The 19,072-nt window shown below is 33.4% G+C and overlaps 1 protein-coding gene and 1 long non-coding RNA gene across 5 annotated transcripts in view; one reads left to right on the forward strand and one right to left on the reverse strand.

Moving 5' to 3' along the window:
• LOC138185892 (protein turtle homolog B) overlaps positions 1-19,072 on the reverse strand; it is a 137,734-nt gene that overhangs the window by 97,103 nt on the left and 21,559 nt on the right. For all 4 annotated transcript variants that reach the window (XM_069125217.1, XM_069125215.1, XM_069125216.1 and 1 more), the window contains exons 2-3: positions 9,887-10,095; positions 3,889-4,005 (exon numbers count right to left, since the gene is read on the reverse strand). In XM_069125217.1, the coding sequence (XP_068981318.1) occupies positions 3,889-4,005; positions 9,887-10,095 (326 nt within the window). The remainder of the gene's footprint in view (positions 1-3,888; positions 4,006-9,886; positions 10,096-19,072) is intronic.
• Positions 1-19,072, forward strand: part of LOC138185910 (uncharacterized) — a 273,083-nt gene that overhangs the window by 84,877 nt on the left and 169,134 nt on the right. The window lies entirely within an intron of this gene.

Genomic DNA, 19,072 nt, shown 5'->3' on the forward strand with positions numbered 1-19,072 from the left:
TTTTCTGTGTTCGCCAGCGTACTATCTTATAACCTTTACTTTTCTCAACGTGCCACGACTTTCTTCTTCCCCTTTCGCGTCTGTTTATAGATCTTTATGCTACAAGGGTATGCATGCTTGGAGAAGTTAGATGCGCAGATGGAAAAGACGCGACAAGATAAACGTGCAGGCTCGCGCGCACCTATACAGGGTGATCCTGATAACATGAAAGTGATGAAATTTATAATTTGGAGGAATTATTAGTACAGTTCGACTAAATAAAATTAATGCTTCCAATTAATGCTTCTTGAACAGGTTACTATATTTACTAAGAGACATCTTCTAGACAAATATAGATTTTATGTATCGTTTCTTCAATAACTTACTTTATTAAAATACACTGAAGAAATGTGCATTTCGGATAAATGATTTAACAAGTAAAACTTCTGAAATATAATATGATTTTCGTGCTGAATATCTCGATAAATACCTTTCAGACAGACTGTAGCTTACTTTTTTTACTGTACCTCCTTTTACTTCTTTTATCTTTAAGCTTACCGATGACTACTAATCCTTTTATTAGAATATATATAAAATTCCATTAATTTCTATTAATAATACTCCATCATTTTAAGAAATACAGTGTAAATAAATAATGTAAATGAATGAGATATAATATACGATCTTTTTATCAAAGTTAGTATAAGAAATATAACATAAATCTAATAAATAAAATATAGTATATAATCTCCTCATTAGAATCTATTGAAAATTCCATTAATACAATAAATATAACGTTCATGTCCTCACGTTCCATTAAAAAATGTCCTATTGAATTTCCAGCACTAATATAATACACAAACGATAAAAACGCAGAAAAATAATAATTACAGAGTGTATTCTTCTAAAAATTACGTAAATTTGTACCTTTATAGCAACAACGAATAATTTAGAAATAACTGAAAATGTACAAATAGGCAAGTCAAATGTATCACCCAGTATGTACGCAGGAATATATATACATATTCGGGTAACAAGTAACGAACCTAACACGATGTACAGCTGTGTGCTTCATCTCCTTCGCCGGTATCCGGCACTATTAAATTTTCATTTTAATCATGCTTCTCTTCCCCGAAGCGATCAACTTCCGGCTGTTTCGCTGATGGAAAGTTTCACGCGCGAGGATCGCGTGTCGGTCGTGTTACATTGAGATTAAGCGTCGATCGTATTGCGTGCAAATGCAAAATGGAATGTGATCAAAAATATTGATGCGAATAGAAATTGGTATCCGAAGGATCTGCCGAAACATGCCGACGTTTCCTCATCTCTAACGACAGGATTGTCAAATACGCCGATAAAATAAATTTCTGATAAATTTCTTCTCGCAATTCTGAGAAACACGTAGATCTTTTTGAAAAAATTACTTCTCTTGACTTAAAAAAGGTTTAAGTGTTGGAAAAATTTTCGAAGAATTCTGATAAACATTTGGTTTTTGCAATTGTTGAACACATGAAGCTATGTTTCCCTAAATTAAAAAATTAAATCCCTAACTTTATCAGGCATATTTTAAACAATTTTTTAATGGAAAGTTTTATAAGGATAAGAATATCTTTTAAAGTTTAGGTAAATATAGAATCTAATATGTTAGAAATTGTGTGTTAATAAATGCGTGAGTTAATAAATTTACAAATGCATCGCAATAACATGCACGTAGTTAAATGTAACGTCTACGACACAAGACTATCGATCAGTCATATAATCATAGAATGTCTTACATTCAACGAAGAAAGGATAAAACATAACGTCGACGGTAATCTCCCGGGAATTCTCATGTCGATCCCGTTTCAACAAAAGATTATCAATTTCTATTAATTATAAATTAATAGAAATTAAGATATTGAACAGAATTTAATAAGCCCACGAATATAAAAATCGCCAATGGTCATAGTAGCCGATATGACTTTAAATAAAATAAACGATAATAGTAACAACCACTCAACATAATCATCAAAGAATTTTCGAATTTTTTTGTCTCTGGCACTTCTCATATATATTTCTCCATTCTGAAGCTGACTGGTTTAACGCAAAATTAATTAGCTACGTGTTTTAAGGCGTTAACTCCATGTTCATTCGAATTTGCATGTGAAAAAAATCGTCCCTTTCCGTATTTCTCATACGTTTTTCTCTTTCTCTTTAAAAGAGGGACTGCATGAGGTCAAGAAAGATTCAAGTATCTTGCTTAAAGAGAGATTAATCGAATAAAAATGATTCTTGCGTACGTCTCGAATTTCTACCGCGCGATACGTCTTATTTACATCCTCACAGTGTTTCTGAAATAAAATTTCTGCTTCGTTCATTTCATAATTTCGACGTATACCGTGAACTATATAAATTTACAGCTTGTGAACAACGATAGTGATTTGAGTCTTAAGACTGTCTGCTTATTTTCTCATTAATTTTCACCGTTTATATTTTAAGAAGCTTATAAATGTTTATAAATTTATTCGAACAGAGTGTCCTATATAATTAGGAGGAATAACTGCAGTGTATAATAGAAAATAGAAAAAAATTCATTGCTTAAAACATTTCAGTCATCTTCGCTTTGAAAAAAAATTGAATTATACAGTAATCGGTATGTTTTTTATTTTCTAAAGATATAATTATAATCATTATTTTTGAAAAAAATATGGTCAACCAGAACAAGGTTTAAAAATCGACATAATTGTACTTTTAGTACAAGAAATTTTTGAAATAAAAGATTACGATGCAGGTTCTTTGTATACTGAAGTCCCGCAGCACCTGTCGAAATCTTAACTCGGAAAGACCAGGCTGTCTATTTCATCGTGTTGAATTTCTCGTGTCGAAAAATCAAATTGTACGAGGCAAGAGTCGGAATATAAAGAATGCGTGATGTAGGATGGTAAAAACGAATGAAACAGCGCATAAAAGTGCGATGGAGATAAAAATCGGACGCCAAAGAATCTGCGATTTCTCATTTTTTACTGCTATACGATTAAAATTACATTTATATTTATGCGTTCATAGAAGTTTATTGGAAAATAGTATTTCAATGTGTTTTTAATGAAGTGATTTTTGTGTAAGAATTACGGAATTAACGGTAAAGACGAAAGAGTATCTTTGTGATTTATCATGGAAACAGAGAAGACAAAACATATAAATATAGTATTATTCTGAAAATAGAAATTATACCGATTACCTCGTATCTTTAGTTCAATTTGTTCTTTAGCAACAAATTAATACGATGTAAAAATTTGCGAGTTTTGTTATTCAAAGTAAAGATTAGTGCAATAAAAGTAAATAGGGGTAGTTATAAATTAAGGTATGGATGAGAGTTAAATAGAAATTTAATCGATGTATAGAGTACTATTACAATTAGACATAGGTCATAGGTCGTTATTTATTATATCAAGGACGCTTGCACATCCCTATTGTCGCATCTTAAAATGAACCTGCTCGACTAAATTGTTTTACTAAATTACTCGACTAGATTTTGTCACGCACGCTAGGTTACTAAATCACTCGCCTAAATCACTGGATGTGCCTAATCGAGGCTTAACTACACAAATAAAGGAAATTATGATGTAAAATTACGTGGATCATCTTGTAAAATGACGATAACCGATGAAGAGAGAAGCGTAGGCACAGAAAAGGCAAAGTGAAGCGCGAGTAAAATAGCGAGCTGAAAAAGTGATCAGGCGAAGGAATGCTGATCGGTTATTTCTGATATTTCTCATTATTTCTCATCGATTTGCGAGGTAACACAATCGTAAAGATAGGCACCCATATTTGAAAGTGTCGCATATACGAATAAGACCGATAAAGAGATACTTCGCTTGCAGCTGCATCGTTTCATCTAATCATCTTTTCAGCTCTGTGCACTGTACTTACCACCAGCAGCGACGCAGGTAATATTCAGAGAGGCACCCTCGCTGTACGGGCCGAGCACGTAATAAGGAATATGAGACCTTCCGCTCTCGTCCAATATGCTAAGCTGCTCCGGTGGTACTGCAATAATTTCGCACAATAAGTTCGTCTACCCTTCGTTTTTCCGCGACTCACGCCAGCTCTCATCCCTTCGCTCACGCTGCGAAACAGCTTTAGCGATGACGAAGAAATGGAATTCTGGCTCTCGCACCACAGAGCGAATCAATTTGCAAGGCAATGAACTAATGACCTGTGCCACCCGACGGACACTATGGATGGTCCATGGAGATCGGTATTTTTATTTGACGCAAATGAAAAGTTCCCTGTGGCACGCTTGAGGAGTCGCGTGATATAGAAATTATTTTCTAGGAGGTTTTATAGCGCAGCTTTGTAAGTAAAGCTGTATTTTGGAGCAGAATAGAAGTCCGTCTATGGGAATTTTAATTCGAACGGAGTAGTGTCCGGTTAATCTTCGCAAAGGATAAAATGGTAATTGATAAGACGTCTGGTAATGTAGGTTTGTTATAGGCTGTTTACTTATAACTAAATGTAGATGCTTGTGCATTTGTGAGAAATTTAGGAGTGTTGGGATATAGGATATGCCTAGAAATAAAGTTTTCGATATGATATCTGACAGTGTTGAAAGAATTAAACGAATACTTGTCGATGGAACCTACTCTTATTTCAAAAAAATTGCTTTTGAGTAAATAATTCATTATACTTATCCAAGACTATACATGGACATAAAATCGGTAGAAAAATTCCAAAGAAATACAAACCGAACGGAGGAAGAAGACAAAAAAGGATCTCAATCTTCGTGAAATTTCCTTATTGTTGCTTAGTCGAAGAAAAGCGCTCTGAACTCTCAGTGAAAATATTTTTTAATAAATAATCCATTATACTTATCCAAAGATTATTATATTATCCAAATGGAATCGGTAAGAAAAATTCAAAGAACTACAATCCAAGCGGAAGAAGTTCAATTTTCCTAGAATTTCCTTATCGTTGATTAACCGAAGAGAAACAGAAGGAAAACGAATTCTTTCGCGCGACAACAAGATCCGCAGGTACGAATCTACTTATCGATATCGTCGACATCGAAGTCGCAATTTCGACGAGGCGAGCGTCGTAAAATCACCAATCGAATTTCGTATTTCCCCCCAATCCGTGACGGCTTTCAGATAAAACTCGCCTTAATCGTCGCTTGCTGAACCGTAGATCCGGGTCAACAAGGTCGAATCCACTCTCTGTTTGCTCGGGCTAATTGCGAAGAACGGTTGGCAAACCTCGATCAACTCCAACAGGATCGAAGGCAGAGGGAGTGAATTCTCGAAGCAGTTTTGCTAGAAGAACAGGTATGAAGAGATGGGTGAAGAGGAAGATGAATTAAGAAGAACAAAATATTTTTTGTGCTTTTGATACACAAGTATGTTCTGTTATAATCCATATACTATTACTTAATGTCTATACATTTTAGATACATACTAACTTATGAGTATATTTGAACAGTTACTATAGAAAAACTTTATGTGCATATTCTATGCGTTATACATATAAAACATTTTGAAATTTCATTAAAATGATTACTGTTTTCGATAGGCAATAAGTATGTTTTATTGCAAGCTATATATTATCTGATGTATTGTTGTGTACTATTACTTGATGCTTCTACATATACATGTGTAGCGACACAGGAGTCAAAGGACGACGCGAATCGAGAGCGACTCATGTTGTTCTTTTGCCTCGGGACATTGACACAGCCTTGACGCATGAAACGTAATGATAAATAAACTCTGGGCAAAACAATGTCGCCGCTACATACAACCGTCGAATAAAGACGAATTTGAATTTTCCGACTCTCCCCCGACCAGTATAAATAAACGGACGAGATCGCGAGCGAGCAGTTATTGTCCGAGAGATTATCCGAGTTATTATTCGAGTGAGTATCTATCAGTATCTATGAGTATCTTACTGTATCGACGAGCTATCTGCCGAGTTATCGACGATTATCTAGCGAGCATTTACTGAGTATTAATTAGCAATTTTACTTTGCGATTTATACTCTGTACGAGTGTCTCAGCGAATATAGTCTGTATACTAATTTGGTATCTTAAATATATTCGACGGTTACGACAACGAGCAATAACATCTAGTAAATCTCATGGTCAAACATCCTCTACACAAGTCCTCTACACATGTATTAGCTTACGAAAGTATTTGAACAGTTACTATAGAAATGTTTTATGTGTTATACGTATAAAACATTTTGAAATTTCATTAAAATGATTATTGATTTTTATAGACAATAAGTCCGTTCTCTTGTAATCTGTACACTATTACTTGACGTCTTTAGATATACAGGCTCGTTCACGTCAGACATGTTCACGTAATTCTTAGCCAGTGTTTTTCTTGTAAATGGAATGCATTAGGAATAAATGAAAGAGGAAAGAGTTTTGTAGTTTTCTACGACCAATATAATAGCCTATATCATTTTTTTATGTTTACAACATTTTCGAAGAAACGAAGGTGACCTTTAATTTTTTTAATATAGTGCTGTATATTTTCTATGTCATACGAAAACGTGTGTCAAGGCGAATTCATTCACGTGCCATACAATAACCGTCAAGGTCATACAAGGCCCCTAATAAAACAATTATTTGGAATATTATGTGCCATTGCGTTTACAAATATTTCTTATTGATGCCACTTAGTACGTTAAATGCCACTGACCTCTTGTTGTTATTCATTATTAGAATGTGATACTGAAGCATCGATAATATCTCGAATAATATTAACAGAAGCTACCAAAAATGTTATTCATAGAGTTGAAATGTGCTTTCATACACAAGGAGGTCATATTGAACGTTTATTACACCCTTGTCAAGAAACAATACTTGTAAACACACTAGCACAAATGTCATTTTGGTGTGCTACGGAATTTTAGTAGTTTATGCGTGCCACGAAGTGGAAAAGGTTGAAAATCACTACTATAATGAGATATAAAGCGTCTACATAAAAGAATAATAAAAGCTGATTTGGACGAGAACTGGCGTGTCTATCAAGGAGAAATTTCGAAAATTATTAGGAAACGAGGTTTGAGGAGAAAAATGAATAAACAGGCTGTGTTTGGTATGGAGGAAAAGGAGGAATAAATTAGCAGTTTGCGTGATATGGAGGTAAGAGAAAGTTTGAAAAGGATTATTAGGCGAAGAAGTTTAACGAAAAAAGATCGCTAAATGAAATTTCATCGATCTTGAAAAAAGAAAAAGAAATAGTTTGCGTATCTTGGAAACGAGGAGAAAATTACAAAGATTATTTGGCGAAGAAAGTTGGTAAATGAGAATTTCTTGACTTGAAAGAGAGGAAACAAAAAAAGATATTATTTTAATCTAAGTAGCGTGAAATAAAGGAAACTTTAGAAAATAATTATCACGCGAGCAAATTATTGTACAAAAGAATGTGGGAATAAAATCCTATTGTTTTCTAAAGGTGAAGACGTAGAATAATATGATGAATCTTTAAACGAGGAGAAATATCCAAAAATTATTAGTCAGAAAAATCCCAAGAATACAAAAAAAGTATATACGAAAGAGACATTTTTGACGTCGAGAACAAAAAACGACGAAGAAATAAAATTACGCTTTATACAACACAGGACAGAAAGAAAGTTGAAGAAAAATAAAAAGATCATTAAACGAGATTTTGTTAGTTGGAAGATTAAAACAGAAAAACACAGAGAAATAGAACTGTAGTTTATGTATCGCCCAGTTTGCTTAGCGAGAAGTGTGTAATTGATAAGATGGAGGAAAAGAGGGAAGTGGACGGTTAGGTAAGAGGAAAAGTCAGGGATTTATCAAGAAAAGAAGTGCGAACTGAGTGTACTGACAGGGATACGAATGACTCTACTGCACGTTTTTTTTTTATTTCCCTTTTATGTTTCTATGACATTCCGACTTGCTGTATACTTTTCTGTACACGTATTAAAAGAGTAAACAATGGTCGGAGGGAATAAGAAACTTGCAGAATGCAAGTTGCGTGTTGAAGAAGAGTATATGAGGAATTCACCAGAGATATGGCGAAATATGCGAACAAATACAAATACAAATACACGGAGTGGCGCAGAACTTTTATTTTAAAATACAAATGGAAACTGTAAAAACATGTATGTAGAATCGTATCAGTAAATGGCGAATATTTATGCAGATTCATATTTTTATGATGGCTGGATAAAGAAATGAAACCTAAGCATAGATTTGTTTCATCCACTAAATATTATACGCTTTTTCATGAAGAATTGAGAAGTAAAAAATATTAATGCAAGCTACAATAAGTCAATTTTGTAATTTATAATAATATTTGCATTTTAAATGTGGTAAAATTATAACAAGTATTCATTTTAAATGTACTATACCTTATTAGTAGGATATTTTTGTGAATTCTATGAGTATGTATGTCGAAAGGAAGGGAATTTAAACAGTATGTTTAATTAAGCTTTACTTTGAACATTCTCTGTGGTATATTTCTGTATAATATGTTCATTCTATATATCATTACATCTTTGACATTAGTCCCTAACCAACCCCTAACGCGAACTTAAATATACTACAAATAATCTTATTCTTAAATATACTATGAATAATCACAATTAAAGTAATATGATGAAAATAAAATAATTATATGTAATTATGCCTCGATCTCATTGGGAGCATGTATTAATTCTGTCATATTTGTAGCATTAGTTTTAGTTTTTCCATAAATGTATTATATAAATATACGCAAATAAGAAATACAAAAAAAAAAGAAAACAGTAAAAATATCTGACACTGCAAACATAAAAATTGATAATACATAAGGTAAATGTTGTAAGACTTCTTCTACATATTAAAATGAAAAATGAGAAAAGGAAGGAATAATGAATAACAGGATGAGAAATGAAAGAGCACGACGACGGATACACAAATGAACAAGGGTGCAGGGGCTATAGGAAAAAAGGAAACGTAATAAACAAGCAAGCAAAGACAAAGACTTGAAGATATTGCATTACCGTGTCAAAAGGAAGTAATGGATGCAGGGGACTCAAAGCAGAGGAAACGGAAAAATGAGAAGATTAATGGAGAATGAAACGGACAGACACAAGGGACAGACGAAATACGTATATAGTAGTGGATACAAGGGAAAACGGCGCAAAGGAAGAAATACGCAATGAAAGAAGGACCAGAGGATGAAACAGAAAAAGATTTTCAAAATTTTCAAAGTGAACGAGACTTGGTATGAGATTCTTATCTATGATTAAAATCTTTTTGGAGTATCTTTTTGACATACATATTCTTGTAGGGATCATCAGGGATGCAACATATATTGCTGCTCTATAGTATCAATATGTCTATTTGTCATTAGGCTGTAAACATTTATACAATTTCGTATTTCTATAAATATAAATAAATATAATATATATAGCATAGTATAAAGATATAGAATCGAAATGGAGATTTTTCTTTAAATGATCCTTTACAGTATTATATAGTGAAAGAGTGTGGAGCAAAACTTTTGCATAATAAAAAATTAATTAATTAATAATTTTCTATCTCAACCCAATCTTCAAAAAACATATAAACAAAAAGCTCGCAAATATTATACACAGAAAAATATGGAACAAAATATTTCCATTGTTAAAAAATCAATGAATTGGTAATAACTTTTTGTTTCAAACATAAATTTTAGCTTTTATTCCAAAAGACATTAATTTATATCATTCTTCTAGCAAACCAACTCTATGAACGTTATAACATAGTATCGATATAACATAGAATATATTATCGATTTCTATATTCTCAATATCTAAATATTTCGCGCCTAGGTCGTGCCTGAAAATAGAAAGGGGAAGGAAGAAATAAATGTAAGGGAAAAACAAGCGGAGAAGGATCAACCACGAGGCGAAGATCCTGATCTGCTGAACACTTACTGATCACCGTGAGATTGACTTTGCTGTTCCTGGTCGGGGATTGCTTGAAATCGACCCTGCATCTGTAAACGGCGGCGTCACTCTCACGGACAGACTCGAGGATGAGTTTCGCGGGTTTCTCCGAGTATTTGAAGAAGGCACGTTTGTCGAGGCTGATATCCTGCCAGTGTTTTCCTTGTTCCAGGGTGCTTTGCGTCCTTGTGTCGAAACTGTAAGCAGACGAGCGTCGTATACATGGTTAGCTGACGACGAAAATGCTAGAAGTTGAGATTAGGAAGACGCATTCGATGCGCTGGAAACTGTACTTGAGAAGAGACTTTAATGATTTTTCAAATACTGCTGGGAATAAATAATGATGCCATTTGCTGTCGATTTGTGAGTACTGAGTTTCTCTTGTAACAACTTTAGTATTGTTCTTATGGAATGATTTTGAACATCCAAAAGAATTTCTAAGATTTTGGGCATTGAATTTTGAAATGAAAAGGAAGTGAGTCTTCCCTTTTATTAGGTGAAGTGTATTTTTGATTGTATATATTATATTAGGAGTATTACATTAAATATGTTATAGAATTTTTGTGTGAAAAGAGGATATTCATATCCTATTTGATTCTGGAAATTTTTATTTGGAAAGAGTTTTAACATTTCCTTTCTCGAAATTTAGTTTTGGTTAAACGTATAAAGTGATATTTGTTCTTAATTTTATTAATTAGATGTTATGTATGAATATCCTATTAGTTATTCTTTTCTACAAAAGATATTATTTAAATTGAGAGAATTCTTTATGTTTGCGTAAAATATGAAACATACATTTAGCATCGCAATTATTCCTAACTCTATTAATTGTCACATTTTCAGTTAGCGACAAATCTTCGTAAACTGAGTTTCCGTTCGTTCCCTAGTTTCGAAGGAAACGGGTTTCACTACAATTACAAATTATTACAAATACACTTTCGTAGTATCTATTGATAAATATTGCGTTAAGCAATAAGGTATCATGCATATTACAATTTGTTACGTCCGGTGACTCTTTACGGTGGAGGCGGCCACTAGCTGTGCAACTATAATTAAGCGGACTGCAATAATCCTAAGGAACTGTCATAAACTTAAGTTTTTCGATTCTACTGTTAAGGCCGTTAATTGGTATAAAACATCTTCAAATCAACACGTTCCTTATGATTATTGATCTGTCAGGTAAAAAGTGGGGAAACGTAGGTTTTCTTATTTTTCCCGGTATTTCCATCCGCAAGCGACCAGTGGTGGGGCGACCAACACCCAGCAAGAGTTTACCTCTGCGAGAGCATCGTCACCGAACTTTACTAATTTTCCATCTTTAGAACAGTCAACATCTCTTGACCGGGTTTCCACCCTTAGATCAGTCACCTATTTAACTTATATCTATATGCACCGAGCGTAACAACCTCTATTATCCTAAACGAAGTAGGGGATTGATCATCTCGTGGCGTCGATTATATTTATAATCGTAACGGGAATTTACGACTCTCGTTAAAGCACTTCCTCGCGATCGCGTCTTTCCGCGAACGGTCGAACACAATTGTTTGTAACATGTAACACATTTCCAGCATTTGACGTTTCGAAATTCACATTTTACAGCACTAACTCGGAATGATATTTTCGTACGATTATCAAACTCTTCGATGGCTAAATTGAATCAATAACATGTTAATTTCATTTAATATAATTCAATAAATAAATTTATAAAATTTCACTCTGGATTATTTTGACTTCTGTGTTTGTATGTATCCAAATATAATCAATTCTTAAATTAATTCTGCAATGTACAATACCTTTACAAAGTTTTATTTACATTAATATCCTAATTACAATAATATTCTAATCATATCTAATCAATATTCTAATCACGAAAATACAAAAAAAAGGCTGGTTTTAAACAATCGAATAACGTAATCCTATCAACATGAAGAATCACTTCAATTGAAATCCACAGTGTCTCCATGTTTATCGACTACGAAAGACAATTTTTATGAAAACAAAGTCACAATTGAACCAACGTTATTGTGCAGTGATGCTATACAAGTCACAAGATATAAGTTACCAGTATTATTGAATATCTTTGTAAGACGTATTCGCAAAAAGAGAGCCACTTCCGATTTCGATGATTTCGAAATGATTTTGTAGAGCTCAACATTTTGAACAATTTTTTCCTGTACATGTAACTGGCGGTCGGTTTTAGTTTTCACGCTGGATTGGGCTAGTAATAAGATTAACCCGGTTGCGCCGCGATGCGACCGGCCAGAATTGTTTATATTAGTACTGATAAGGGGATTCGCATGGCCGGCCGCCTCGCAGTGTCCAGATTAATGTTACACTATCTACTAACCCAATCTGGCTTCGAAACTAAGGTCGAGCGACGGGACATTTTTGCATATACAGAAACCTTCGACATTTGCCTGAAATTCGAGACTCAAGTGTTGCAGCTATGGAGAGGTAGGAACGATTCTATGCCTCGAAATTGAGATCTTACCTGTGCCGAACGTACAACACGGGTGAAAGAGAAAGAGGGATTGATAGTCAAAACTTTCGGAAAATATTAAAGGCTCCCGATAAGTTGAGACCTTTAACTCAAAAATGAAAATATTTTAGTTTCGATTTGTGATCAATGAAACCTCTACCAACACTTTTGTTACATTTTTCTGATTAAAATGACACTAAATACAATGTAATTTGAAGCATATTAGCGTACGTAATAAATGATAATTAAATAAGCGATAGTAAATATCAGTGAGTAAATCTAATACAAATTATATCGTGTTTGGTCTCCTTTTAATCAGAAAGACCTCACAAGTACATTAGTGAAAGTTTAATTTAAAGAACGTCAGAAATAGAAAAGTTTCGTTTTTGAGTTGGTACATACGAAACTTGTCTCGGTGATATCTGGCATTGGATCGTATTACACTAATCGACTGTGGCGGGTCGTCGAGCTTCATGTTGCGTCGAAGGGAACCTATTCCCAGTAGGGGTGGGGGGGGGGGGGTTTGATGACGATACAATTATCGAGAGATTCCTTTTTGGTAATTATGGGAGATTTTAATTCGAAGACTAAGAACGACTGCCAGTTATGTGAATAGAAGAAATGTACAAAATGTTGAACTCTACAACATATTTGAAAATCATCGAAATCAGAGGTGGCTCCCTTTTCGCGATCATTTATCATCTTTATTATATAGCTTGATATATTATATAACAGAAAAAATGTTACATAGCGCGTATTTATAAATATATATTGTGTGTAAATATATATCTGTACAAAATACTATACAGAGTGAGGCCGAGTAACAGTACAAAACGGTCGTGAAGTGATTTCTTATGAAAAGACAAGAAGAAAATATAGAATAAAATCTTTTCGTCCGAGGCTTAACTTAATGAGAACGTCGAGCTCGAAAATTTGTGAAGTACACTTGAACATGGCTAATTTCAGGCTAAATGGAAAAAAGAATCGGTAAGATATTATTCTAAATGTGAAAATAAGTAGAAAATGTAGAATAAAACTTGTTCGCAAGACGTTTCGTTTGCGAAAAAAGTAAATTTAAAAACTTATCATACTCGTGTACTAGACCAATTATTAATTAAAAATGAAAGAACTCTTGAAAATGAAGTCTTAAACAGAAAAATTTTATTTTCCTTTTTCACTTATTTTCGCATGTAGTATAACTTTCTTCTTATTGTTTGTTCGTACCTAGTCGGTGACTTGTCAAATTCACATATATCAAACAAATTTCCAATGTCAGTTTTCTCAAAAACTAGGCGTTGGGCAAAAAATTTTATTGTTTGAATTTTATTTTTTTATTTTTTCATAAGGAATCATTTCTTGCTTGTTTGTACATGTATAACATTTTTCTCTTTGTTTCTTCAACAAGTTACACAAGTTTGCTATAATATAGCTATATAACATAGCTATATAGTGATATATTTTTGTTATGCGACATAGACGTAGACGTATGTAGCTTAAACCTACCAAAATGTCGTATTACTTCCGAACGCTATTGTTGATGTCACGAGATTACGTGTAAAACCATCAGTGAGCCGCATGAAATCTAGCGTTGCAGTACAAACGCTGTGTGCTTGTGATATTTTTCTGAAAGATAAAGCTCGTGCAGAAACGGGGAAAAACCGACCTAGCAACGCGAACGAGTTTCCACTTCTGTTTTCTTTCTTCGCAGCTGCGATATTAAGTTCTGTGAAACGCGAGCCAAAGCGTTCGAAATGTTTGCTCGCGGGTCTAATAAACTTGCCAGGCGTATATAAAGCAAGCAACCGATCACGAAGAACGCTTTTATTGGGAAAATTGACGCGGCCCTGCTACGGAATAGCGCGCGTCTGTTTTCGTGCGACTGCGTTGAAAGCCACGAGAAATGTTCGATGTAATCGGAGCGTTGCATCTCGTGTTGTTATCGCTCATAATATCACGGATTCTCCCTCTTGCCCATGTTTTTAACCCTGAACACGTATTTTTTCTACCCATGCGCGAAATATCGTGGAATATTTGAATTTTTGATCACGCGAACGTTATTAATTCGTCGATGATTGGTTTGGAATTTTACTCGGTTAATTTCTGATAAATATGTACTGGTAATTTTGAAAATAGTTCAGAGTAAAAAATATTGGAGAATATATCCAGTCTGGGATTGTGAAATGCTTGCGGATGATTCAATTAATTGTATTAATTGTATTGTTGTGTTGAACGCTTTATTCCCATTTTTCTTTTATTAATATTAGGATTAGAATTACATTTCTTGTACGTTGGAGTAGTATAAAATTAGGACGGCTTTGAAATTTTCATTCCGAGTAATGGTTAAGGCTTTCGATGGCCAAACTGATCTATGTCATTTTCTAGAAATGTTGATCTCATTATCCGGGTACACAGTTTCCAAGTAATAAATATTTTAAATCTATAAGTAGGTACATTTCTCGTAAAGACATGATATGAAAAGTATTTTAAGTTACAGGGTAAAATTTTTAAAATTATGTTTGTCACTTTATTAAAAAGGCGATTCTTGTCAAATTGTTCGATACTTTAGGTAATAACGTATTCCACTAGTCAAAATCAGTATTAGGAAAAGTGAATTATAATTTAACTTATCGTCGAATAAAAATTAAACGGGTCTACGAAATCAATCTTCATCGATGTGTTTAATTGTTAAACACCACTCTTCTATAATACAATTACATATACACTTATAGCAATTGTATTGTGTAATATGACGAATATTTTATTTAACAGAATTGAAATATATGTTTGTTTTCCTAGAAGAAAGAAGAACATGTGTGAGATTAATTTTTCGATCAATGTGGTCCCTGAAAGGTTCAATTACAAATTAAATTAAATTGGATTTAGCGTAAGCTAAAAAGAAATGCATGATATTTTTGCATCGGAATTAATATTTTAAAACGAAGTATAAAATCGTTTTCAAGCTTTTGGATTAAGCGAACGTTTTCATTTGAGCTTCCTGAATTATTATGCTGATGTTTTTATCATTGAAATGTCGGCATATCGTCGTGAAACGCATAATAATGTCATTAGCTGTGCCATATTTATCACTTGCAACCTGTCCATTATATCACGGGCCATTAGTGATCCACAATGAATAAATGAAAAATGATGGAGGATAATAATGGAATGACACGTATTACCATCATTGGAGAGAGAACTTTGTATGATTCTCTATGCAACGGGTACTAATTTTTTATAGGTATTTATTTCCACCTATAAATTAAGTAAATTAGGTATCGTTTCTTAAATTAATCGAACAAGATTTATCCATTGAAATATTAAATGAAATTAATAACGTCGTGAAGAGAAAATTTATGTCCGACGTTTCGAATAAAATCTTTAGGGGAAGCGTTAAATCGAATAGTAGGTAACCTAACATAAAATCAAACGGAATGCATTTATACAGTAAATTAAAGGATACCACCACTGCTGACGAAGGATTGAATAATTCATTTCAGAGACATAAATCAACCTATGATAACGTTTATTGGACGTATCATACACGATAGCTCAAGTGATTGAGATGAAATGTAATTTCTTTTTGGTCGATCATACAAAACAATAGAAAAACGACATACAATACAAAAACTGTTTACTTCATTACTTCTATTCCTATGCAACGAAATGGTTAGCTTTTATAGACGAAAATAAAAATACTAATAATTTTAATATTATACTATATATTTAACAAGTAATTATACGTATTTCATGTCCAAAACAGAAGAAAGATAATTGTTTCTTTTGAAGTTACAAAAGAAGAGAATCGAAAATGCATTCAGGAATGAAAAGGACAGAGGATTCAAATATGGAAAATTCAATTAATTCACACAAGAATAGAAAAAAAAAACGAAGAATTTGAAAATAGAAAATTCAATGAATTCTTTGAAGAATAGAAAAAGTAGATAACGCGTGGATAAAAAATTCAATCAATTTATTCCAAAATTGAAAGAGTAAAAAGATCCAGAATAGGAAATTCGATCGAAAGAATAAACAATCGAAAGATATAAAATTTGGTCAATTTACTGAAAGGTAGCAAATTGACGATAACAACAGAAATATCAGTTTGATTAGCCAAAAGATAAAGCAGAATGAAAATGATGAAATGAATAGTGAGAGGTTTCCAAGTTTGGAGCAAAGAGAAGAGTAGAAAATTCAAACGTAGAAATTCGAAACTTTTACTGGAATCACGCAAACAAGCCCATCTTTATTCCGTGATACACAGATGGACACGGAAGTATTCTTCGAGATTCGAGAAAGCAGAAGAAACAGTAAGAGCGTGGGTAGAAGGTACGGCGTACGAAACTTCCATATTGCCTGCGCTAAACTCTCGCGAAGCGATCAACCGAGGAATACGTCCGGACACGGGACGGTTATCAAAGAAAAGCACGAAGTCACGCGAGATTCTTCAGCCAGTTCACTATCTAATATCTCGCTTTTACGCAACGCTACTTTTATTAAAGAAAGCATCTTAAAAAGCACCTCTCTTCGTTACTTATTTATTTCTACCTCTGGCCGAATGTATTTTACCAATATGCTATTTACGTTTTTTCTTTTTCATCTTGCCGCGTGTTTCCTTTCTTTTCCAAACGAAAATATAATATATATGTTATTATATGATTGAAATGTAATATATATATTATATAATATACACATATCACATATAATCTTGCTGCGTGTTTCCTTTCTTCTCCAAACGAAAGTATAATATATATGTTATTATATGATTGAAATGTAATATATATATTATATAATATACACATATCACATATAATATATATATTATATGTGAATTGAAATATATATATTATTATATATGATATGATTGATCTTATATATTTGAATCAGTAGAAAGACGGAATACTTCGAGTAATTTGAGTGTAAAGATTTATTAAAATATCTCGATAAAGGACTTACTATTACTTCCTCTCAAATACGTGGATAGTCTATGTTAAAATATCAAAAATAAAAAAAACTTGGCAGGGATCCGGGGAAGAAATGCATGAGAAAGAGAGAGAGAGAGAGAGAGAGAGAGAAACGAAAATACGTATCAAAAGATTCAATATATGCTTTTAGATTTAATAGAGCTTCCTTATCGGATCTTAAGAGAACCTCGAATAATAGATTTATTGTAGTTCTTTTTGGAGAATAGAATTTTTGATTTATTCGGAAATTCGTATTTGTTGGTTTATTAGGTTTCATGATTCCTTAATTACATAATATTTGTGTCTTTTCCTGCAATAAAATCTCTTGACTACTTTATTTGCGAGACGATAAAAACAATAGAGTAAAGTAAAGTGTTACATTAAAAGAAATTTACTGCTTATTGTGAAAGAGTTATTATAAAGAAGCGTTCCATGTCAACAGAGATTTATTGTTACTTCGTCCGATATATATGTGTATAACCTACACTAAAATACGAAAAAGTAAAAAAAAGCATCTCCTTTCTTACCATAAAATTTTGTTAATGGTTTCATTTTAAGCGATGTTGAACATCAGGTTGGCAAATGTTTACAGATCCAAACAGCAAGAAGTATTCATGGTTTCAACACGTTACAGACACGTTACAACGCGTTGAATTCCCTGGGCCCTAAATTCTAGTTGCATCATCAACGACACGTCCCTGGGAATTGCAACCAGTCTGAAACTTCTCTCAAATAATTAACCACAACGTTTTTCTTATCTGGCGGTGTGCGCGTGCTACATTTCCCGTGAGCATTCCGTTTTGTTCTGCAATCAGCGCGAGCCACATTCTGCCAGCGTTATTATGTAACACCGTTTATCACAACCGCGGCAGTTATCGCGAGATCTTTTCCCAAATGTTTACGAGCCGGCTCGCGAACATATCTTTTGTAACGCCGTTCGCATATTTCTTTCTTTCCTTAACGGCTCGTCGACAACTGGTGCCGTATGCACACACGTGTGCGTTGTTCACCTTTTAATATAATTTCAGTCGATGGAACAGATGATTTTACTAAGGACAATTGTGACGACCTGATTGATCCATTCGAACTGGCAGTACATCATAAGAGCGAAGTTTGAGAGCGTATTATACAAATCTGAGATTTTTATCGGTGTATGATGTTTTTTGGTATTTTTCTTTGATCTAGGAGACGGTGAGAAGTTTACTCTACCGAAAATATAAATGATGTTACAAATATATTTAATAGTGAATAAATTTAGTAATAAATTTAATAATAACATTCATCTTCATTATAAGATTTCATAAGTTGGTCGTGCGGAAAATGCTTGAGCTGCGTGAAACGATTTGTTGAAACATATTGCGCTTTCGAAGAGGGTTCAAACTTAAAGAGAGCTTCTGTTTGGTCAGTGTTGTAGGTGTGCGTGCGTGCGTGCGTGCGTGCGCGCGTGTGTGTGTGTGTTGCTTTGGAAGATGATGGAAATTAACTAATGAGATTTGCGAAAGTTAGTTAAGCTACCGAGTAATTATTTTTTGACAGCTATTTGAGTTTCTAGAACGGTTATCTACACTTTTTTTTGAACACAGGTTCATCTGCATTAAGATCTTAATAAAAATATAGTTCTTCTTTTAACGAATAGCATGAAAACTTTTTATATGCCAAGGAATATACTGCATAACGGTCGTTTCAACATAAAATAATATCGTATAAATAAATCGCTACGACAATTTACAACAT

The sequence above is a fragment of the Bombus flavifrons genome, chromosome 13, assembly GCF_040668555.2.
Source record: "Bombus flavifrons isolate JBK064 chromosome 13, iyBomFlav1_principal, whole genome shotgun sequence".
Taxonomy (NCBI): domain Eukaryota; kingdom Metazoa; phylum Arthropoda; class Insecta; order Hymenoptera; family Apidae; genus Bombus; species Bombus flavifrons.